We start from the raw sequence: 25,365 nt of genomic DNA on the forward strand, positions 1-25,365 counted from the left end.
TATTTCGTGGCTCTTGTGGTTGGTGTTGCTATTAATAACAGGTTTTTTTTTTGTTTTGGAACCACAGCCTTTTGTATATTATCACAACTCAATATTCGTCACAAATCTAAAAACCAATAAGTTGTTTGGATTCACCAATGAAATAACCTAAGTAGTAACAAGAAGAACACTATCGAATATAATTCTGTCATGTGGATGACATTCAAAACATTAACCATTGTGAAGACTATTATATTTTAATGATCGCTTGAAATCAATTTACAACGCTGGCATAGTGAAAATTCTAATAATTTTTTTGAATATTGCTTTAGGAACAATACATAGCTTTTAGAGATTAAATAGTAACTATTAATCAATTAATTTCACGTTTAATAATTTACTAGATGATTTTTTTTTGATAACGCCATCTTGGTGTGTCTTTAAAGCAGTTAGTTGCCCTCAATTAAGAAAAATAGTATTATTATTCGCCAATAGATGTCGGGAAGAGTTGATTATTGAAAACACGAATAAAACAACATTTTCTGAAAATAAATCGTAGCTAGATCGATTTATCACCCCCGAAATCCCCTGTATACTAAATTTTATGAAAATCGTTGGAGCCGTTTCCGAGATTCAGATTATATATATACAAAAATTGGTCGTTTAAAGGTATAAAATAAGATTGTTTCAAATATTATGCACTTTAACCGAAGAGATTATTTGCCCTTGATCGAAACTAGAAAGTGCGTGACTGCTTTCTTCTCACCATGGATTGTCGATACGGTTACAATTTCTTCGATTTCACATTTATCTCATTCATTAGATTCACATCGGTTTGAATACGACAAAAATCACGACCTAAAATCGTTTTTACAATCTCGTGTTTTAAAAACTCTATTACTTTTATCTAAACTAAAGAAACTAAAAATAAACGACTCTTCTTTGCACGATGTAGACTAATTTCATTCTATTAGATCTTTAAAAAGTTTTTATAAAGCGATTGACTAGTCTTACCGTTATATTCAAAATCACCGCTTTACAACAGAAAGCACAATTATGTTTATTATTAGCTACAGTCGCATGTATGTAGTATTAGATATATGATATTTAGCTTCATATTACGGTAATACATTAACAAACGAGGAAGTATATTGTGTGGCGCGGCAGCTTGTTATTTCCTCCGAGGGCAAACGGTGTCAATTTACGACATTGCACAAAACGAACACTAAAATTAACATACGTACCTATTCAAAACGTATATCTATTGATGCATTCTTTATGAAAATTAAACTGTCTGATTTTATATCTAAATAGTAAATGATTAACATGTTTTTCTTTGTACGTAAATGACGTTTTCATACTTTGTATTTTGTACTGCTCGTATTATTTAAATAGTCACGAAAACCAGTTTTACGAGCGAAAGGGTCTGGTTAGTCACTACATACTTGTATTTATTTCGCACAAGTCAGCACTTAAGAGGCTTGAATTCCTACAATCGTGCACCCAATGCCATGCGCACGCCCGGCGACCCTGACTTCATATTATATTATACTCTCTAATCCCGTGAAAGGATTGCATTATGCATCACTAATAAGGTTTCGTTTCACTACAGAACTACACTACTACAAAATTCTAAATCCATTGTCTGACATTTTGTAAGCACCCATCAAGGTTTTTGTACCGTGGTATGCGATTACTTTTATACCATTGTTTATGGTCGTTACAGCTTGTACAAAAAGTTGATGACACCCGCTCTGTTTGGTAAAATATTAGTGGTTTTTTTTTTACGCTTTCACCACTTTACGTGTATAAAATTGATTACTTACACCGTACAATAAATCACTTCTCGCGGCAATGGGTTTCATGGTCGCTTAATGATGGCATTATTTCAAATTGGCTATTACGCAGTTACCTTATCCAACTGGACAAAACTTATATTCATGCTTCTCCTAACGTAAACACGAATACATTTTAATGCCTTGCTATTATAACGTTGCGCGTGAGTAAAATAGTAAAATTTTACCGATAATGCTATCGTATTTAACCTAAAAAAAAATTTTATGTTTCAAACAGTGAACGGTAAATGTCTAAAATTATTGTCTGTAGTCGATATCTTCTCCTTCTTATAGAAAGTGCCAGAAAAAAGCAGGAAGTTTCGACAGTTATTATTAAAATACAATATAAACAGCAAAACATGGGAGCATTCAACTTGGTGTTTATAATGCTTACGCGTGTGAAACACACTGCCCGCTGCAACTCGATAGAGATGTTTGGAATACATTCGCTGAATTATTTCACGTTAATTGCTCTTCGTGTGTAGGTACCTAAAATGCGATAATTGGAAGTCGTGAGCTTATCTCGCTACACGGGGAGGAACTTAACAACTATGGCAATTAAGGACTAAGCTGCAAAGCATTAAAGCAACTAATATTAACTGGTTTTTATTCAACATAGTTCATTTTACAACTAGAATATTGATGAGTATATCTCATAGTTAAAACTTTAACGACTTAATCTCGTGTTCATTTTAATTTTATTGTCTCTGACATTTGGGATACCTTGTAATAACGAAATTATTAATTATTAGTAAGCAATCCACTAAATTAAAAGATAAAACGACTTAATTTTTTATTTCCTGCAATGTATAGAATAAATTCAAAAAGTTTCGTACTTTCTACATACCAATACACTGGCTGTTCGAAAAATTAAATTAAACATTCATTAAAAATCTAATTGACGATATAAATATAAATTCTTGTCTACAAAGTCAATACGGTCGTTATTCGTAACAAAACAAATAGTGAAAGTGTCGCACTTAGAACCGCGTCCGTCACAAAGCCATCCATTATTTAGCGTGAAAACATTTTAATACTAGTATTAACGTTGCATCAGACTAATTACCGGTGCCACTTATGATGATGGATTATAATATATGAGTTCAATGTTCTATCTGGCTTCGATTTACTAAAATATCATTAGCTAATGAGATCGTTCTGCGGTAGCACGCATGAGTTGCGAACAAGTATTTACTTTTTTGCTGAAAATGTTTTTATTCCACAATTTTTTGAAACATTACTTAGTGATGTTTTTTTTTTTTAAATAAATTACTATCCTATAACCTGCTAACTAGTAAATTAAACTTTCCTGTATCATCGAAAGCTTTGTTTTTGTTTATTACGATTAAAAACATAAATAAAATAGTTATACATTTTTCTCCTGTAAAACAATTAGTAATGTTATAATTTTAAGAGAGCTAAGATATATAAAATAGTACGATAATGCATGGTGGAAGCCTCTTCCAAAATCGAATCGGCAATTTGCAACAAAAAACAGCATATATTTGGTACGCTAATCACACATCGGTCTCTGTTTTAATGGAAATACAATAACATACATAAACTATGATATGAAATGCCAGAGTACGGTGATAATTGCGTCGAAGATTGGATTCGATTATCAGCGAGAGAGTCATGAGTAGCTCCAGATAGAGGAAGGCTCTCATAACGTAAAATTTGCTAAAACGGTTATTATTATGTACTTATCACTACATAGTATAAAACAAAGTCGCTTTCTCTGTCCCTATATCCCTATGTATGCTTAAATCTTTAAAACTACGCAACGAATTTTGATGCGATTTTTTTTAGTAGATAGAGTGATTGAAGAGGAAGATTTATATGTATAATAACATCCATTAAATAGTGGAGAAATCAATAATAAATTACAGTTTCCGAAGCGAAGCGAGGGCGGGTCGCTAGTTTGCTATAAATAAAATTTAACCTTTTTGAACAATAAAATTCAAATAATTTGCAAAAATACACAACCCAAATACATAAAGAGCATGTAACACTTCCAATTTTATTACATCATCTGCCATTATAATCTAAGCCAAAGTTATAGCGTTCGTTTATGCAGATTATTATAGATATTTCATAAAAAGGTTAGTGTTAACAGTCGTAGTCGGTTATCGGTTTACCTACTTTTCAAATTCAATTAAATACGGTTCATTTGAAACCTGTTTGTTTACACTTTGAGTCTTCTGCAAATTCTAAATCTATATGGGTGACGCATTTACGTGGTAGATGTCTATGGGTTCTAGTAACCACTTAATAATAGGTGGGCTGTGAGCTCGTCCACCCATCTGAGCAATAAAAAAAATATCCTAAATGTCTTTATGATCAGGACACGTTACGGTGAATTGATCACCACACGGATAGTTCTGTTTTATACCTAACGGAAATCATAAAAATTATGACTTTGACAACTTTAGTTTTACCAAAAGCGCATAGTCAATAACTATTGACATATCGATCGGTAGCGGCAAACATTACATACATATTTCAAATAACAGTTACTGTTCAAATATTTTAACAGAATCACGGTGACTGGTTACGACATTTCCACTCTTCACGCTACGGAATTCGAAACAGGAATGAAAGGTTTATCTTTAGCGGTATTTCTGTTTAATCTATAATCTGTTGAGTTTCCAAATAACTCCTTGAGTAAATTGGACTCCTTGAATACCTTAAATTTTATTTTTATTAATTTATTTTATTATTATTTATTTATTTATTTATTTATTTAATATATTTTGTATACACAGCTGTTAGAAAAACACGACAATAAGGATACAGCGTACAGGGGCACTGCTTATATCATGCTGAAATCTCTTCCAGTAGGCCCCCAAAAGGAAAGAAGAATTAGGAACACAAACCTAGAGCATACAGTAAACATTACATATAATAATATATACATATTACAAGATACAAAACAATATATATACATACAAATACACACACACACATACATATATATATATTATCTACTAGCTGACCCGGCAAACATTGTTTTGCCATATATAAGATTTCTAGGGAATTCCTAGTGTAGAAAAAAAAAAAAACTTATTGTAAGTGTGTAAGGATGTGGTAAATGAGTGAAAGAGGCATGTAGCGCTGTGAACGTTGAGGGAATATATTATAAAAATAACAAAACCTCATTCAACCACATAATACCTCATAATAACAAAAAAAAAAGTCCAAATAAAAAAAAAATGTTAGGGGTGGACAACCCTAATCACTTAGGGGTATGAAAAATAGATAGTAGCTGATTCTCAGGCTTACTGAATATGCATAAAAAATTTCATGAGAATCGGTCAAGCGGTTTCGGAGGAGTATGGGAACGAACATTGTGACACGAGAATTTTATATATTAGATATAAATATTATTTTTTTATTGATTTTTTTTATTTAACAAAACATAGTTTATGTTTGTTCCCAAAATTATAGTGTCATTAGTAGTGCAACGTTGTCCGTACCTTTATGCCGAGTTTCCAGAGTGCAGATTATAGTCTTCGCTCCGTTTATAATCTTCTAATGCACCTGTTGACAGAGTGAGAAACTTGTCCGATAGACAATGAAGTGAAATCTGCGTCCGGTTTTGGTATTATTATAGATGTATTTTTATTAGTGCAAATGGGCAGACTAAGTGACGTTAAACAGTTACCACAGCTCATTTACATCACATCATGAGTTCGCCAAATGGACACATTAGTTTTAAATCTCAGTTCCGTTGGAATTATGGTTAGTTATTCCTCTCGTCATTACGAAATTGTTGCCGAACAGAAATTTGTATAATAAACCTACATAATCTTATTTGCTAAAATATATAATACTAAAAAATAATTATCACCTTAATTATTTTAATTCGTTTGTATATAATAGTTATGTTGTGATACGCAATGAGTAAATTCTTAACAGCATCTATTCATATAACTGTGACTAATATTGAATAATCTTTGTTTTTCCTTTTTAGTGACTCCAGGTAGCACGCATTTTGAATAATTTCCTGTCAATTAAGCGATAAATGATAGCGATCATTAATTCTGCACCAAATTAACTATATCTCATTCGTTAGTTACATAAATTTTAATATTTATATTTATGATTTATTTAAATACTTCGTTTCGTCATAGCTCGACATTAAGCAGACTGAATAAAATATAATACATTTCACTTTCTATTCCAATTCCTTGTCAACTAAAGGCATATTACACTATCAATCATTTTATTCGATGATTAATTAGATTGATATTATTAAATTAGTTGTAATTTCGTAACAAAATAATTTTAGTGTAAGAGCACAAACGGCAGACATGGGCGCATTAGTTTACATGCTTAAGAATCTCGAAAGTTGTGTGCTTTAAAAATATCTCTCTAAATTTAGTTTTATTAACGTAATTTCTCTATCAGGTTTAGCGAAACGCTTTTTCGCTTAACGACTTCTTATTTTATCTACCGAATTAAAAGTGAAATAAAATTGAATTTTTAATTCTTAAAATAGTCCGTTTCTTATTAATGTAATTATTCGTCGGTGCATAAGTGCTCTGATATTATGTGCACACTCACATACTCTGAAATAGCATAACATATGTAGCGTATCAAACAGGACTCGGCATCCTTCTTTTGCCGACCTACTGCTAGATCCTTGAAGGGCTATTCTGGCTTCACCGGATGTGCAAACGCGTTCATAGGGCTAAGCCTGAAAAAGTTTGCTTACATTGGCCGTAGCAGTAGTTATAATAACATTTTAGTACAAACTGGTTAACAACAGATACACTGAATTGAAATAACGCAGTTTAAATTTGAATAAATCTAATTCTGGATCCTTCACTTTAACGATTGATAATCTCACTACGTGTTTGTTACACTGTTCTAATCGCTTATAAATATAGAATATTAAAATAGTTATAGCCCAAAAAATGTATTATAATTTAGTAGAGAAAATTATTTGGTATTAGATTACTACTGATTTCTATTTCGTTAATTTCAGATGCGGTCAAATAAAACTTAGCCATGCGAAGCGACATGGCATATCGCGGGCTGTCCCAACATGTGGAACTAGACCGAGCTGCCGATCCTCGGGACAGATTCACGTTGCAGGAACTCATCGGCGAAGGCACATATGGCGAAGTATACTGTGCCAGAGATAAAAAGTCTGGTAGACGTGTAGCAGTCAAGGTAAACTATAACAATAGGGGTTAAAGTATGAAATTGCCGTTTTATTGTAATATGTACTTCGAATTGACAAGAACTTTCATGGTTTGATATTTTTGAGTGAAACTTTTTTCAAATGGTACCTATGAGGTTCTTCTTTTAGAAATGTGCAACATTCGATTATCGACTTTCAGTTGTTTTTGAAGTGAAAACTTCTTTAGAATCGTTGTGATTTCAAACCGGATGCAACGGAAAAAACGACAGGTAAGAGACACAAATACAAAAATGTGTAGGATGAAGCCAGCAAAGAATGAGACAGAAATATACATACTATTTAATAGAGCGCCATCTGTGAGATTTTTTAATACTAACGTGTGTATGAAAGCTCTTGTAGTGAATTTTAATTTAGGATTATACGTGAAATTAAAATATCAATTCACAGAGGGCGCTACCTTACAATTATTTACTAATGACAAAATTTTACATATACATAAATTTTACATTTTCATGTTAATTTAGAGTTTTTGTTTTATTATTATTATTATTTGATTTTTTGTTATTATTATTATTATTATTGTTTTTGTTTTATTAATTTATTTAATTATTATTTTTATTTCATTTTAGTATAAATGAAATGTTAATGCAATGTAATGAAGACGTGTAATATGGATGTAAAATCTGAAGTAAGTTAAATAAAAATAAAAAATACTTAAGACGTTTAGGATAATTGTATTTTAATTTTGGAAGGTTTCACTTCTACCACGTGTGAATTGCACACATTTTGTTTTTTTTATTCAGCTTAGACAAGAGAGATGGATACTTCGAAAATTCGAGTGATTTTTTAATACGAGTTCCGACGCGGAACTAACGCTGCAGAAACAGCTCGCAATATCAATGTTGCGTTAGGAAAGTCTGCTAATGAACGCACCGTGCTATTTTGGTTTTAAACGATTTCGTGATGGAAATTTTGATTTGAAGAACGTACCAGGTGGAAGACCGCCCACACATGTGAACAACAATGAATTGAAAGAGATGGTTGAAGCCGATCCGGGCCAAACGACCAAGGAATTAGCGGCATGGTTTCATTACCTTACCAATAATACTGACTCAATTGCATCAAATAAATATTTTTTTTTATGAAAAATGGATGGAAAATAATTTGACTGATCTGCAGAAAGAAACGCGTGTTGAAACTTGTGTTGCCTTGTTGAATCGATACAGAAATGAAGGAATATTAGATCTAATTGTGACATGTGGATTTTTTACGATAACAGCAAGCGAAAAATGCAATGGCTGACCCCAGGTCAAACGCCGCAACAGTGTCCTAAAGCAAAGCTTACCAAATAAAATGGTAATGGTAACTGTTTGGTGGTCTCAGCATGGTGTTATTCACTATAGATTTCCCCGATCTGGCCAAACAATAAAGGCAGATGCTTACTGTGCCGAACTTCGAACAATGATAGCAACTTGTAGTGAAACAGCCCTGACCCATGAATCGATCTTCACTATTATTGCTCAATGATAGCGCGAGACTCATACAGCACGAGAAACCGTTTTAACTCTACAGGAACTGCAATTAGAAACCATTTCTCACCCTCCGTATTCGCCAGACCTTGCTCCAACGGACTACCATTTTTTTCGTGATTTGGACAATTTTCTACGCGATAAAAAGTTTTCTTCCCAGGAGGAAGTACAAAATGCTTTCACACAGTTTGTAGAATCTAAATCACCCGAGCTATATCGCAAAGTCATAAATGACCTTCCTATTAGATGGCAGCAATGTATCGATAATAATGGTAGATATTTTGATCAAATAACTATGTTAAATGAAGAAAAAAAAACGAATTATAATTTTTCAGTACAGATCGGCAATTTCATACTTTAACCTCTAATATAAATTGTGATAGATATATTACATATGACCGTCCATTTTTTTATCAAAGTTCTTTGCGCAACTTTATATTCCAGAATCATTCGTGCAACATGAAATTTTTATGACTTAGTTTATTTTTTGCATAGAAAATCTACGGAAATACGGAACACAAACACGCAAGAAACAAACAGTGCGAAATTCGTATTGATTAAGTTACAAATCGCGTGACTCCCCCACAGATCCGTGTATTAGTCACAAGAAAGTTGTCGACCTTATCTGGCACAATCGATCACGTCAGCATTATTATACTCCCATAGCTTTTACTGCGAACGACTTCTACAAGCCAAGTATGCCAATTGCTATTTTCGTTGCGAACGTGACCTTTAAATAAACAATTTGTAGGGGGACCACAAACATTCATAAACAACACTGAAATAATCCGAGAGGAAAACTACATTGTTCGTAAAATAAATACGAGTAACTACATTAAAAATTCTGCAGGCAAATATCTCTATAAAATACTACGGCCTAAGTTTCTTAGACGATCTAGTTACGTTTAAATTATGTTTATTGTAATTTAAATTTTAAGTAGCTTTTATAAAACGTCTATTTATAACTTAATTAATGCACCCGCAACCTAAGCAGGCATGACTATTTTACAGTTTACACGGTGAACAATGAATTGGTCAGCACATATTTTATGGTGGTATTGTTAACACACTATTCATAATTGATTGTATAGATGTTATCTCAAAAAACATTGATGTCAAGGCCATAAAACAATGCAGACTTTTTGCGCCTCACCATTTGCACGATTATTCGGAGTTGCATATTATTATTTTGAATATGAATTTTATTGTGGCTTTAATACTAATTTGGCTTTTTCAAATGTAGATCTTGGAAAACATAGCTGAAAATATAGAAGAAATCGAAGAAGAGTTTCTAGTTTTTAGAGACTTGTCTAGTCATCCGAATATACCGGAGTTTTTTGGTTTGTTCTTGAAACGCGGCGCCAGCTCAGACGACGACCAAATATGGTTTGTGATGGAGGTCAGTCTATTTTACTTTTGAATGACTTCATTATTTCTTTGGGCGACTACTTATATAGACTTTGTTACAGCTGTGCACCGGTGGTTCGGTAACTGATTTATGTGCTGGAATGCGAGCCCGCGGTACAAATATTACTGAACCACAACTTGCATATGTGTTGCGGGGAACAGTTCGAGCACTGACTCACCTCCACGCTCACCGATGTATGCATCGTGATGTCAAAGGTCATAACATTCTTTTGACGGAAGATGCTGAGGTCAAACTCGTCGACTTTGGGGTTTCTTCACATTTGGCTGCTACAGCTGCGCGAAGAAATACTTCAGTCGGTACCCCATATTGGATGGCACCTGAGGTCGGTTAGAACTTTCTCTATGAGCGGTCTCTTATAAATCTTTAACTAACTCTTAGTCACATTTTTTCAATGTTATGCAATAAATGGTTTCGGCACAAACAAATTCAATACTTTTTGAAAGATAAATTGATCTCATTTTCATCATCATAAGGTTGAAGGTCACTTTGTTTTCAGGTTATCGCATGTGAACAACAATTAGATGAGTCATACGACTGTAGATGTGATGTATGGTCAGTGGGTATAACCGCTATAGAACTGGCAGAAGGCGAACCTCCTCTATCGGGATTACATCCGATGCGAGCATTATTTCAAATACCAAGAAATCCACCACCCAGCTTGTCTCATCCAGAAATATTTTCGCCGCAACTTTCCGATTTTGTAGCAGACTGCTTAATAAAAGATATGAATCAAAGACCATTCGCGAGAGAGCTCTTGGAACATCCTCTGCTTCTTGCAGTTAGTAGCTTTGAAGACAAGGTATGTTTTATAGAGAGCAGACCATTTTTCTTCACAAATCGCATTAATGGCCCAGCGCCATAACAGGAATCACGACAATGACCACTGCTGTTCACCTATGACATAAAGTTAAAGGTTGAACTTTATTAAAACAAGCTAATTGTTATCCTTGGAATCGAAGCTAACATAGTTGCATGATTACGAGCAGACTGATTATCTTACTTATTAAGTCACGAATGCAATCTAAAACCCAGTTTTAACGAAAAAGGGGGGAAAGTAAAGTTAATTATTTATAAATTTACAGATCCGGAAAGAGTTACAAGCTGAAATAAAACGACAGAGAGCAGAAGGACGAAGTTGTCGCGCTCCTGACGCAACTACAAAAAGGGGAAAATTGAAATCACACAGAAAAGCAAAACCTGAAAAAATGTATACTGACGACTTGGCAACGCTTGAAGTTTTAAGTGAAGATTCAATTGTTGAACAACTACAGAATAGATACAATCAAAATCAAATTTATACATATATTGGAGATATATTAGTGGCTGTTAATCCATTCACTGATATCGGCATTTATAACAGTAAGGTAGGATGTATTTGATTTTCACCGCAACACTATACATTTATTTAAAAGAGCTTAATATTTATTTGCTGTAAATAGGATTACAAATTATACAATTTATAGACTCAACAGGTTTACCAAGGACGGTGTAGGTCGGATAATCCGCCTCACATCTTTGCCGTAGCTGATGCAGCCCATCAAGCACTAATGCATCAAAAACAAAACCAGGCCATAGTGATATCTGGCGAGAGTGGGGCTGGGAAGACTGAATCAGCAAATCTTTTATTAAAACATCTTGTCTTCCTGTCTAAGGTATATAAATACCCTATGTCACACCAATTATGAACCTAAGATTAAAAAGCTACTTAATTCACACAAAATTATTGAAATTGCATTCTAGACTCAGAATCGTAATTTAGAAGAAAAAATTCTCCAAGTAAACCCAATAATGGAGGCATTCGGCAACGCTCGCACTGGAATAAACGCGAATAGTTCACGTTTCGGAAAATATCTAGATATGTCTATAATGGGAGTTGGAAGAATATCAGGAGCAAGGATATCAGTCTACCTTCTTGAGCAGTCTAGAGTTGTACATCAGGCTTTGTAAGTCACACTTAGTTTTGAATACCACTGTAATTTGGTGTGGTTGTGAAATTATTCTACTTTGTTAATAAGTGATGTGGTCAAGCGGTAATTTGTGGTTATCATTTTTATTTCAGAGGTGAAAGCAATTTTCACGTGTTCTACTATCTGTATGATGGCTTAGAGAGCGAGGGCCGCTGGAGAAAGTTTTATCTAGATGAGCAACTAAAATCTAGACATCGTTATCTTCAGCCCTTATCTGTGGTTCATAGAGAGCACAATGTTCATCGTTGGCGACAGCTCAATCAAGCCTTTAAAGTATAAAAATTTACGTAGTCTCGTTAGATTCATTAAAGTCATGTCATGTTTTAATGATATTTCTTTTATTATTTAGGTAGTTGGATTTCTAGACGATGAAGTACAAATATTATATAAGATGCTCGCGGCAATATTACATCTTGGCGACATAGAGTTCGGTGAAACAGCTGGCGAAGATAATACTGATAACAGAGCAACTATAATAGACACTGCACCACTGCACAGAGGTTAGCTCATATACATTATATATTTAATTTGACTTATAGATTTTTAAAGGAATAATTGTGATGCAAAATTAGATAGGACCTAGTAAAAATGGAATATTTTTTCAGCTTCTTGCCTATTGGGAGTTGAAACAGCAGATCTGCGTGAATGTTTAACAAGTAGCACAGTGGTCGCCCGAGGCGAAACTATAGCACGTCACAGTTCACCCACTGAAGCTGCCGTTGCCCGAGATGCTACAGCTCGTGGTCTATATGCAAGAGCATTCGATAGAATCGTCGAAAGAATTAACGCACTCCTCTCTCAAAACAGACACCGGTGAGTCAATTAACACATTGCTATTGTGAGTTTAAAGAAAAAAAAACAAATTGAGTGCAAACTTTTTTTCTATTAATAGTCACGATCAACTCTCCATCGGCATTCTTGACATATTTGGGTTCGAAAACTTCAACAAAAATTCATTCGAGCAGCTCTGCATTAACATCGCCAACGAACAGATCCAGTATTACTTCAATCAACACATATTTACATGGGAGCAACAAGAATACATGGCTGAAGGTGTTCCAGTTGATCTCGTCGAATTTTCCGATAACAGACCTGTACTGGACATGTTACTGTCAAGGCCAATGGGCTTGTTAGCTCTGCTGGATGAAGAAAGTCGTTTCCCAAGAGCCACCGACAGAAGTCTTATTGGTAAGCATTGTGTACTTCCGAAAAATTGAAGGCGTTTAAGATTATTACAATCAGAATGATTTTTTTTGCAGAAAAGTTTCATAGTAATCTCAAAAGCAAATATTACGTTCGGCCAAAATCTGATGCAATTTGTTTTGCAATCCATCATTTTGCTGGTCGAGTCGTCTATCAGGCAGATGGGTTCTTGGAGAAGAATCGTAACTTTTTGCCACCTGAAGTCGTTCAGCTGATGCGACAGAGTCAATTCGATATCATACGGTTCTTATTTCAATGTCCAATCACGAAGACAGGAAATCTATATTCACCGCTACAAGGAGATATGGATAGAAGCTTGGAAAGTCCTTCTGGGGACACTCGAGTAAGTACACAATTGTGAGTGATATTCGTTCTGAACATATCATCATGACAGTCGCTCTATAAAATCCCTTATTCCTTTTTCTTATTATTTGCTTTAATTCCTTATTCTTTGCTTTTTTAATGAAACCTATATAATCTAGTGATGTTAAAATATTTCACTATTCTGACTCGTCTATATTTACGAAAATTATCATTTACTTGTATTAAACAATATGTATAAAAGAATAAGTCAAGTAAGTTTTAAATTTAGCTACAGACACAAATTATTTTTTACAGTATCATAGCAATTGTATATTATTATGTCAATAAGCGACGGTGGTAGCTTACGATCGGTTGGTAAATAGCAACTAGCTGCAATTTAAGTTGCTTTATAATAGCTTAAATGAATTCATCTAGGATTATTGGGAATAGAAATATTGCAAGTAGACGCGTTTTAAGTCATATTTAACTTTTTAGGATCGATTTAACAGTCGAGGACTTGCATCGCAATCACGAGCCCAGCAAACAGTCTCAACATACTTCCGATACTCGTTGATGGAGCTTCTACAGAAGATGGTGAGCGGCACTCCTCAGTTCGTGAGATGTCTAAAGCCGAACGACTCCAGATCTCCAAAGCACTTCGATCCGCCCAAAATACTAAAACAGCTTCGATACACTGGAGTATTAGAGACTATCAGGATAAGACAAAATGGTTTTTCCCATCGATTGAGTTTCGAAGAATTCTTGAAGCGGTATGTCCATGTTACCTCATTTAAAAGGAATAGTTCTATACAAATTATTCCTCGATATAATAGACACAAACATATCCACGGCTTCTACTTTTCAAAATATATATAAAAAAAATTTTTTTCAAAGTAATGTCAAAATAATAAATATTTCAAATTAGTGGTATTTGCAAGAAGTGGATGCGACATTATGCTGTTATTCTCGCGATACAGTTTTGATGAAAAAGAAAAACAATAAATATAATATATAATGAATGTCACCTTTCAGATATGGCTTTTTGGCTTTTAGTCATGATGAAGAAATAAAGCCCAGTCGTGACACAAGTCGTCTACTGCTGCTCAGATTGAAGATGGACGGCTGGGCCCTCGGCAAATCCAAAGTGTTCCTCAAGTACTACCACGTTGAAAGACTCGCCAGAATCTACGAGGAACAGGTACTAACTACTAGGTGCTTGAATTAGAAACTCAAGTTCCTCTAACAATTTCATTTTGAAATTCAGACACTATATTTGAGTTTTAACTAAGACTTACCGGCCGAAGGGTGCTATGTAATTCCGCGCGAGTAGCTACCACCATCTTACTTAATTCTGCCGTGAAGTAGCCATGAGTTACGACTTGAAGGGCGGTAGAACCGTTGTTATACTAGACAATTGTAACTTAGACCGTATGTCTCAACGTGATAGGCAGTCTCCGGTTTGTATGGCTTCGGCTAAGCACTTAACGTCAGAAGGGCCCTGTGCCCGACCATGATATAAAAATATCCTAATAACGTAGAGATATGAAATGAATTATATATGTTAATTTCACCTTTGAGACAAATTGTTTTTTTTTTGTTTGGGCTTTTTTGAGCCCTACTTTGAGATGACTCATTCGGCACATATCTCCTCGTGGGGTTCTTAAAATCGATTAAGAGATCCTCCGAAGAATACGACAGTATTTCTGCCGATGTGAAATTTCAATCGTGATTATTGATTAATTTCAGATAAGGAAAGTGATCCTGGTGCAAGCCTGCGTCAGGGGGTGGCTGGCTCGCCGCTACGTGGAGCGGCTGAAGGTACAGATGGCCATCTCGGTGCTGACCCTCCAGCGACACGTGCGCGGTTGGCTCACCAGAAAGCGAATCCGCGACCGACAGCGTCAGCTAGCCAGGGAGTTCCACGATGAGCAGATGTGCGACAGTCAGGGGATGCACAAATCTGGTTAGTTTGTTTTATTAGTAACTAGCAGCCCGCTCCGGCTCCGCTCGGGTCTTTAATAAAATACAATAACATTTATTGCGACATAATTATAATATAATAGTTAGACATATACTGTCGCGACACTATTTGTAAATAATAATGTGTTCTACAAAGTTTTACATTATTTTATCCTATTATCAATAGTTTTCGCAGGGCACGCGATGTAAAGAACATTTTAGGTTATTTTTTTACACCTTAGGTTACATTATTAGAGTTTCAGTAAGGATCCCTAATTTTTTTTTAAGATGACACTGGGGAATAGGGTAGCTTGCAAACAGTAAAAGAATTTTTCAAATTGGTTCAGTAGTTTCGAAGCCTATTCAATACAAACAAACAAACAAATCTTTCCTCTTTATAATATTATTATAGACAAATATTAATATTTCTACAGAGTGTTCTCGAAGAGCAATCAGGATGGTGATAGCATATCATTTTTAGCTTTATTTCACGCGTCTAATATAATACAGTAGATTATTATGGGTTTTTTTCTTTCACACATGATGATTATTTGAAAAGAGAGTACTTTACATAATTTCGGACAGGAACAGGGATAAATTCGTCCATGCGGGCGTTGAGCCTCTGTCCTTTTTTATTTTTTGTTATTAAATAAATGGGCGAACGACCTCACAACCAGCAGTGCTTCATAGAACCCTTGGACATCACGACGTGCATGTCACCATCCACCTTGAGACATGTGGTCTAAGTCCCAATTACATCTCATTACGTCTCAAGTATATAAATTATCGCACCCTAAAATCTAGATATCGTGACTGCTTCGCTGCAGATATAGGCAGATGATTATAGCTACCAGTGTGGCTTACTTAAGTAAATTAGCCGATTACAGGTCGCTGTACTTTGGTAATAATAATCAGAAAACACTGCGGTTTATTCTGCAGTAAATCATTAAATTGCTTCTTATAGCCACGAGAAAAAACGTGGTGAGCTATCTAAGTCCAGACTACAAAGCCAATTACTTCACGAGTCGAAATTTTGTTTGAAATCACATACGTATATTAAAATCGCAAGAAATACACAATGAATGCAGCTTTTCTGGATAAAATAATTGGTTTACATATTCGTTCGAGATATTTTTCGTAAAAATACTTTTGATGTTTTTTTAGTTTTAGTAAATCTCCACTATTACATACAATATTAATATTGTCCATTGATTAGGCTTTGCAAAATCATTAAATATAACATATTGTTGGTGTGTAAAATTATCTTTTAAATTAACTACAAAATGTATCTTCGTATTTTCAGGTGCTCCGCTTAAAAACAAAGCGATGATGAAAGCCAAGATACTAAGGAAAATGACATCACAAGACGGGGAAACAAACAAAGCGAATTCCGGAAACAAAGAGAACATAGACACTAATAGAGCAGCTGTCGTTATACAAAGTCGTATGTATTGATAAATTATGTCATAAATATTAATTTTGTAATTGAGTATTTCGTCCCCGCCAATTTTCGCAGGGACCGACACAGAACATATAAAACGACTCGAGCGCCATCTATCCTACCACGATAGGGTAAATTTAGAAAGAGTGGACAACATATTGAATTTTTATAAAAAAAAAATACAGTGAGAGTGAATACGTTATGACGTTTGAATCTGACTTCACCTCATTTTAGGGAGTTACGCATTACGACTTATCGTATCGTAAGAAAGCCGAAATCTCACACCAGCCAGTTTTGTTTACCAGCTCTGCCCTAATAAAGCAGTCTCAATTTAAAAAAAAAAACTCAATATTGTAAATTTATTTTCAGATTTCCGTGGGTATACAGCCCGTCGCAAATGGGCGAAGGGACGCGCTCCTCCACCCCCCGCGCACCCGCCACCCGCTGTGCCCTCCACGCCTTCTTCGCCGCACCAACAACTCATGCAACAGTACTCAATTCAGGAACGAGCATCCCAACTACAGACTTTCGCAGAACAAGTCAGTCTTGCATTTTTCTTCCCATCTCTTACTAGATACAAAAAGAAAGATTCACGACCCACCTGATACTATCGGAGTTCGTCTTCAGATACTAATATGAAGACGAAGACTAAATTTTCATTCCTGATATCATGGTCTGGTCTACAGTTTATAGCGTGTAAACAACTAAATTTTCTGCTTCAAGTCTTCAAGGGGTTAACGCCAAACGGTCTATAAAATCATCCGCCAACCCACACTACTAACGTAAACATATACAAACATACGTGCGTAAAGTAAACATCTCCTAAAAACAATAAACCGTTACCTCCTTGGATTAAATGGTTCATTTCTTTACAATAAACAGAAGAGCTAACAGCTCATCTTGTAGCAGTAACGAAATAAATAAAAATCAACTACTTAAGTCTTACTTCAAATGAGGTTTGAAAAAAATCGTCTAGTAGGTAAGCTCGCGGGGCTCAAACCTGACGACGTTGCTAACACGAACCCTAGCAAGAGCCGTGCTTCGCGGAATCTACCACCGGATGGGAAACGCGACCCACTGAGAAGATCCGGCGAGAAACTCAGTGGGCTATGTCTGTGGGTTAATTTACTCGTCGAGCCCTTCGTCGAGCGACGGGTTCGACGAGAACGATGACCGGAACTGGCCGCTTTATTGCACGTAACGTATTAAATGAACAGGTCCACAACAAAAACCAAGAAGTCCACAAGAACCTACGTCACAACAAGCCCGGCATCCGGCTACAGTCAGTCCAGCGTCCACCCGAAGAGTACCGAGCGCCACCCGGCTTCACACTCGTTCCATCCATCGTACGAGGACAACCGTCACAAATCGAACAAGACGCCAGCAGACTCTCTAGGTATGTATATGTATACATATAATCTTTTTAACTCTTTGATTGCCATGTAGCTCACGGATACCCTACGTGGCGCATTAAAGTAATTATATCGATTTCTGTCACTAAGACGCCGGAATATCTAGTAGACTCTAGAAAAGGACTCGGAAGGTACTGATAATGAATCTATTCCTAAGAGACCTAAAAGATTAAAATATACATTAAAAACAAAAGAAGGCAGAGTTCGGCAATCGAGGAACTTAGTGAAAGCAGTCAAAGGGTTAAGTGTTTTTTTAAGTTCTTCTTCAGAAATAAACAAAATACTTTACGTAGCAATCGTATACGGAGAAGGTTAAACGATCACTAGTTTCAGGTATTTTTTCTTCAAATATGTAATTGTTATCTAGATGTCTGTTCTCGTTAGGTTCAATTCACTTGAAAATTCATAAAAATACTCACAAAACCGCAGATAAATCTATTTAAAGTGCTATCTATAAAGAGCCTACATGTTTAAATCAACGACTATGTGAACGTTGAAGGTGCATGAGTTTTTTTTTATTGCTTAGATGGGTGGACGAGCTCACAGCCCACCTCGTGTTAAGTGCTTACTGGAGCCCATAGATATCTACAACGTAAATGCCGCCATCAACCTTGAGATATGAGTTCTAAGGTCTCAGTATAGTTACAACGGCTGTCCCGCCCCTCAAACCGAAACGTATTACTGCTTCTTTCTCGACAGAAATAGGGGTACTTACCCGTGCAGACTCACAAGAGGTCCTAAAACGAGTAAATTTGAATTATAATATAGAACAGATCTTTGACCAGTGCTTGGTAATCCAGATTTATTTCGTCTGGTTCAAACCTCTCTTTGTTATTTTTTATGTTTGCCAGTTCTTGGCAATTAAATTTTAAATCTGTGGTGAAATCATTATGAATTAAAAGCGTCTGGGGTTTTCACTAAACTGACTTACTTAAATAATAAAAATGTTTTTGTGTATCTTTTTGAAGTTGTGACTCTGGTATCGAATTTTGGGAAACGAAATCACATATTTAGTATTCTTTATTCATGACAATATGTAAATGTTGTACAAGCAACCAGTTAGTGGAATAGAATAGCAATGACGCAGTAGAAATATATCGAATAAAAGAAACATAAAAATTTTATTAAAATTTTCTATAAAACACAACATTTACATTATAAAATTAGATTTTAGTAGTAAAGAAATATTTTTAATGTCTATAAATGTGATATAAATTAGATTACAAAATGATTAAAAATTGAGATGAGTCAATAAAAACGAACACGTAATTCAGTTTACGGTACACACTTTCACTATTTTAAATTCACTATATAAACTTAATATTACAATTCTTACACGCTTTCTCTGTGGCATTCGACTCTTGACAGTCCATCACCTGAATTTTTGGAAAGTCCTGCGAAGCCGTGGGATGAGCCGCTAAAGAGCAAAATAGATTATGATCTAACATTAAGTCGGAACAGGTTTGTCCTTTAAATTTATGTACATATGTATGACAATTGAAAGAAAAACACGCCATTTTTGTTTTTTTTAGTATAAAATGAAATAGAAATTTACTTGGTAAGTTAGTACCAATATCTCGTCAATTTCATTTATTTCACAAAACGAGTGCGCTTTTCACCTTTTTTGAAAGAACTGTTATCGCTAATGACATTTAGTCTAGATTTTAATTAATTCGTCAACTTAAGTCTGGTTTTGACTTTTATCGAAGACTCAAATCATTTTAATTTCCAAATACCTAGTCAGGTCATAAGTATTGTCACACAGTAAAAACTTTTCTTTTAGAATGCTGGCCACAAAAAAGTCTATTGAACCCGAATCTCGAATTGTTCATGAAAATAAAAATAGTATACATTTAGAATTTTACTCATTTTTAAATATGGAGTGGACGCTTAAAGAAGACCGTGTTGCAGTTATTGTGTTGCATCGTTGCGGTTACGCGCCAATTCGAATTTTTAACATACTGAAAAATTTGAATATAACCAAATGATTCGTTTATCGTACCATCAAACGATACAATGAAGACTCTAGTGTAGATGACAGGTCAAGAAGTGGTCGCCCTCGGTCTGTTAGGACTCCAGCAGTGATAAAAGCTGTGAAGGCGCGAATTCAAAGAAATCCCAAACGTAAGCAGAAACTGTTGGCCCTTCAGATGGGGTTAAGCAGAACCACGGTGAAAAGGGTGTTAAATGAAGACTTAGGGCTTCGGGCATATCGAAGAAAAACAGGAAATCGTTTGAATGCTCGTCTAATGGACCTGAGACTGAAGAGATGCCGCGCTTTGTTGAAGCGGTACGCGGGAAAAAAATATCGGGAAATTCTTTTTTCGGATGAAAAAATTTTTACCGTAGAAGAGAGCTACAACAAAAAAAAAGATAAGGTGTACGCACACAGTAATGAAGAAGCGAGCAACCGTATTCCGCGTGTCCAACGAGGTCATTTTCCATCCTCGCTCATGGTATGGTTGAGAGTTTCTTATTGGGGCTTAACAGAGGTACATTTTTGTGAGAAAGGTGTAAAAACGAATGCAGTTGTGTATCAAAATACAGTCCTGACGAACCTTGTGGTACCTGTTTCTCATACCATGTTCAATAACAGGCACTGGGTATTCCAACAAGATTCGGCACCAGTTCATAGAGCGAAGAGCACACAAGACTGGCTGGCGGCGCGTGAAATCGACTTCATCCGGCACGAAGACTGGCCCTCCTCCAGTCCAGATTTGAATCCGTTAGATTACAAGATATGGCAACACTTGGAGGAAAAGGCGTGCTCAAAGCCTCATCCCAATTTGGAGTCACTCAAGACATCCTTGATTAAGGCAGCCGCCGATATTGACATGGACCTCGTTCGTGCTGCGATAGACGACTGGCCGCGCAGATTGAAGGCCTGTATTCAAAATCACGGAGGTCATTTTGAATAAACTTTAGTGTCATAAGAATCTATGTTTTATTAAGTTCATTTTGGTATATGAATGGTTACATAATGAATAAACTTGTTTCAATTATTTTACATTAAACATGTGACAGAATTTATGACCTGACTATATATGTAAATGTGCTAATAAATAAATACAATGTATGCCAATGTAGGTACTTGCTATTTTACTAATATACATACATATAATAATAATAATAAATAATAAAAATCATTTATTGCCTTTCACATCACAGAAAATAAAATGGAATACAAATAAAAGAAAAGAAAAAAAAAAGAGAAAAAGGCAAAAGGAGGTGGCTCAGCTATTGTAATATATAACTATAATATAAATAGGTATATTATAGGTACCTATATGCTTTATGACATTTATGACACGGTGAGGAAGTATCCATAAATAGTCGAAGGTAAAATTGCTAAGTACCATTTTCTCCTGTGTTTTTCAAATGATTCCCTTTTTTATTTGTTTTCTTTTGTTGTGTGTTTGTTCACTATTGACGATTTAGCACTATTATTAAACAATGCAAGGAAGAGTTAGTTCCTTATTCAAAATGTCAATAAGAAAAGCGAAAATTTACCACATAAATTGAATCTAAATCTTGAAATGACAGTGATTATGGTGGAATTTCAATCATTTCGCCAACATTTTTTTTTCTATATAAGTGGTGTTTAGTAGCTACCGAGGTCGATAGACACCAACCATGAGGTCGAAGCGTAACTTGAGGTCTAAGCTTCGATTCACAATATATTGTAGACCGTAAGACTCGTGTAATATCAAGTATCCTACTCTACAAATTAGAAGATATGGCACAATAAGCCCTAGCACCCGAACTTGATGTAGGAATTTCGATAGTAAGTAAGGAGTATCACTTGTATCGACGAATGGTGTAAAATGCTCACATGTAGTGGCTTAAGGATTCCGTACTACGGAGTATCCAATTTACAGATAAAAAGGTTGCTATTTAAGACAGGCGTAGGTCAGGCTATTTGGTCATGTAAACTACTAAGAACTCTTAGGTGGAACTTACATGACATACCGTTCCATCCATAATTCTAGAACTTAATGGAACGGTTATGAACTCAACAATTTCAAATTATTTGTAATAAATGTGATGGTAGAATGCAGATCAATTGACAAAATCATAGTTTTTGCGTAACTACTAATCGTACGGTTAGGTTCTTCTACATCTTGTCGTGAATGTTAGTAATGTGTTCCAGTTTGAAGGGTTAAACAGCCTTCATAGAATATAATTGAGACTACAACCGCATGCCTCAAAATGAGTCGCCTTATTCACTTTGTCATGTCTATGAGCTTTAGTACCCTCCTACACTAGGTGGGCCGTGAGCTAATTCGCCATTTCTAATTTGATGTTCCATCAGGTATCAGCAAGTGAGCAACGGACACGAACCAGTCGTGGAAGAACGTCATCGCCAATCGAGTCAGAGCCGGCAGAATTTACCGTGCAGCCGTCAATGCAGCGGCCTCGTCAGGTACGAGAACTATGTCGCCAACTACTGGCCCTGATTATAATTAAGTACATTTACGTTTCTCTCGCATGTCTTACTCACTAACCGGATCAATAGAAACGATGGGTACGTAACTTATCATAACCAATCTGAGTGACGTTCTTTGCTAGTGTTTTGCTAATACATACTATTATATAATAAAATTATGTATGGTAATCGCAACAAACAAATATCTGTAAAGTCAACAGTGGTCAGAATTTAGTAACATAATTAGTTCGAATTCGTAATTTAAATATTCTTTCTGTGATTTATTTTCAATCTCATATATGGTTGCATTAATTATGTTGATAAATTTTAAAATGGTTAAATTGACTTCAGTTAGAAAACATTGTTTATTTTTAATTCTTTTCATAGAACCAAGAGTCAAAAGATTTTGCTCTTACGCCTGGCATAAACATACAATAACATTTTCTATGCCTGAATGAATTTACATATATTAATTAGATTAAGATTGCACATGTGGATTTTCCATTTGGTAAATATGACGCTCTAACCATCAGATTTTTCAGATCAGCTTAAAAGGCCATATTATTATTATCTGATGGTTTCGATTCAATTAGTAATTATTTATGGTTTATTTGTTTTCAACAGCAACAAGATTAGCGAACTGGTCCGGAACTCTCGTAAGGCGGAGCCTCCGAAGCCCGTATACAATATCACTCACGATCCGGAATCAACACTACGAAAGATCCTTCGCAACTCCCCGCAAATACTTGCAACGCCGATGTTCAGTTCTGATGACGATTACACCGAAGGCCCGTTTAGATTTAAACAGCTACTGAGGCCCACACTGGGACCTACGGAGAGCTTGCGGAAGAGAAAGGTCAGGAATTCACCAGGACAGAGCCCCTGGATGTCTGACAGTTCGCAAGAGAGTGTCAACCCTAAGCAGGCCTTCAATAAACGCCGTCCCCAAATTTGTATGGGCGTCTATTATAATTAAGCAATTGTGGCGCATTGCAGTATTCATAGTGAAATAATAAGTTGTCAAGTACGGTGTGTACTATCGTGTACAATATCATTACTTTTTTGTGTGTTTCAAATACATGTTCTTAAGATTAAATTTAATACGACAAAAAAATCAGAACTTTTCTTAGAAAAAATACTTCGAATGAGTTTTAAAAAATCATTTTGTGCTGATTAAAAAAAAATTACATCACCTAATTAGATTCAGATTTTAAATATTTTGCATTTAGTTACGTGATATTTTTTTATTGCCCTTGTAGGCATTCGAACATATGGCCCACCTGATGTTGAGTGGTTACCGCCGCCCATAGATTTCAGCAATGCCAGGGGAAGAGACAAATCGCTGCCTACTGATACTTTATATTATACTTTTTACTTATATATTATACTTTATACTAAATATTATTATACATTATTCAAAAACTAAGTTTTTTTCTTCTTCTCAATTAGCAATTTATTTGTTTATTTAAATTACCTCAACCATACTGATATATTACTGAATAAGAAATTTGGAAAAAATAAAATCAATTGGTATCGTTGAAATTTATATTCTAAAATTTGTGTTGTTTTTGTATTAGACTATTTAATTTTTGCTGACTTTCATATCTTGAATCATCATACTAAATTCATCGGTTTAGCAATAATAAGATATTAAGAAATAAATGTACTTAATAAAATACATTAAAATCATGTATATTATAGTTATATAGTGACATAAGTTCTTAATACTATAACTAATAATGAAACACCTTGCTAATATTTTATAAACATTTTTGTCGTTAATTACAAATACCAAAGTTATGTTTAAAGAATATTTTTATGAAAATATGTTGATATTATACGCTTTATCATTGCGGGAATATCGAGAAGTAAATCATTGACGACTATTGTGATAACGTGCCAATGATTATTTTAATAAGAAAACGTTTTGCTCGCGTAGTTTGAAAAAGTATGTGAAAAAATAAAATTAATCCTTAAACTGTGTTTTATTATTTACTTTCCTTTTATCGATATTCGATTAATACATCAGAAACAACAGCAAAGAATGGACGCGCACGTGTTCGTCGGTCAGTCAAAAGTTGCAGTGTAACAACATCGGAAGCGTATAACAATATGAAAACACGTACGCGTAAGTTCATACGTAATCAAAACAAAGTGAAGCACGTGAAGCTAGGAGTATTTAGATGCTAGTTGATTGTAAACGATAGCCAGGTGGCGGGCGGCGGAGGCGGAGAGGTGGCCAATGAGGGCGGCGCGGAATATTGCGCGCGCACACGCGCAGTCGCGCCCGCGCCAGCCATGGCGGCCGCCGGCCTGCCTGATCTCGACCTCAGACAGATAAAAACGCGATCCATCGAGAGAACTCTGCTCCCCCTCATTAAACAGGTACGGTACGCCTCCTACCGACCCCCAGACGTCACCTTCCTACCTCAGGCGGTTGCTTCGAGGTCTGTGACGTTCCTGATTACCGACAGAACACGTCTACGACACTGATCTGACGTCGCGTGGAGCTTTTACGATATCTAGTTTTACGTACCTCGTCTAAATTCGTAGTATTATTTTCGGAACTAAAGCGATTTAGAGCGTGTCGTCGCTTTGACGTTTCACTTTAGAATTTCCCGCCCGTCGCAACTATCTGTTGCGTTCAGTCGCGCAATCGCCTTGCGAGAGTTCACGGACGGCGGCGGATTCGAATGGACGGAGCATAGTTTGATACTTCGACTGGGCAGATTT

The 25,365-nt window shown here is 35.5% G+C and overlaps 2 protein-coding genes across 6 annotated transcripts in view; both read left to right on the forward strand.

Annotated features, from left to right (window-relative positions):
• The window catches only part of LOC101739468 (myosin-IIIb), a 38,732-nt gene extending 14,122 nt beyond the window's left edge, over positions 1–24,610 (forward strand). For 2 of the 5 annotated variants that reach the window (XM_062668650.1, XM_062668651.1), the window contains exons 2-22: positions 6,805–6,992; positions 9,736–9,891; positions 9,962–10,243; positions 10,418–10,720; positions 11,004–11,285; positions 11,385–11,573; positions 11,662–11,864; positions 11,981–12,161; positions 12,238–12,388; positions 12,494–12,701; positions 12,781–13,076; positions 13,148–13,434; positions 13,890–14,164; positions 14,427–14,592; positions 15,141–15,357; positions 16,657–16,797; positions 17,164–17,333; positions 18,012–18,190; positions 19,575–19,667; positions 22,519–22,629; positions 23,257–24,610. In XM_062668650.1, the coding sequence (XP_062524634.1) occupies positions 6,828–6,992; positions 9,736–9,891; positions 9,962–10,243; positions 10,418–10,720; positions 11,004–11,285; positions 11,385–11,573; positions 11,662–11,864; positions 11,981–12,161; positions 12,238–12,388; positions 12,494–12,701; positions 12,781–13,076; positions 13,148–13,434; positions 13,890–14,164; positions 14,427–14,592; positions 15,141–15,357; positions 16,657–16,797; positions 17,164–17,333; positions 18,012–18,190; positions 19,575–19,667; positions 22,519–22,629; positions 23,257–23,608 (4,407 nt within the window). In that variant the 5' untranslated portion in view covers positions 6,805–6,827 and the 3' untranslated portion in view covers positions 23,609–24,610. The remainder of the gene's footprint in view (positions 1–6,804; positions 6,993–9,735; positions 9,892–9,961; positions 10,244–10,417; positions 10,721–11,003; positions 11,286–11,384; positions 11,574–11,661; positions 11,865–11,980; positions 12,162–12,237; positions 12,389–12,493; positions 12,702–12,780; positions 13,077–13,147; positions 13,435–13,889; positions 14,165–14,426; positions 14,593–15,140; positions 15,358–16,656; positions 16,798–17,163; positions 17,334–18,011; positions 18,191–19,574; positions 19,668–22,518; positions 22,630–23,256) is intronic. The other 3 variants (XM_062668652.1, XM_062668653.1, XM_062668654.1) reach the window with 3 other exon arrangements.
• A 187-nt stretch (positions 24,611–24,797) lies between these two features.
• The window catches only part of LOC101741878 (alpha-catulin), a 76,242-nt gene continuing 75,674 nt past the window's right edge, over positions 24,798–25,365 (forward strand). The window contains exon 1 of the mRNA XM_062668656.1: positions 24,798–25,017. Coding sequence (XP_062524640.1) covers positions 24,931–25,017 — 87 coding nt within the window. The 5' untranslated portion in view covers positions 24,798–24,930. The remainder of the gene's footprint in view (positions 25,018–25,365) is intronic.

The sequence above is a fragment of the Bombyx mori genome, chromosome 5 (genome assembly GCF_030269925.1).
Source record: "Bombyx mori chromosome 5, ASM3026992v2".
Classification (NCBI taxonomy): Eukaryota; Metazoa; Arthropoda; class Insecta; order Lepidoptera; family Bombycidae; genus Bombyx; species Bombyx mori.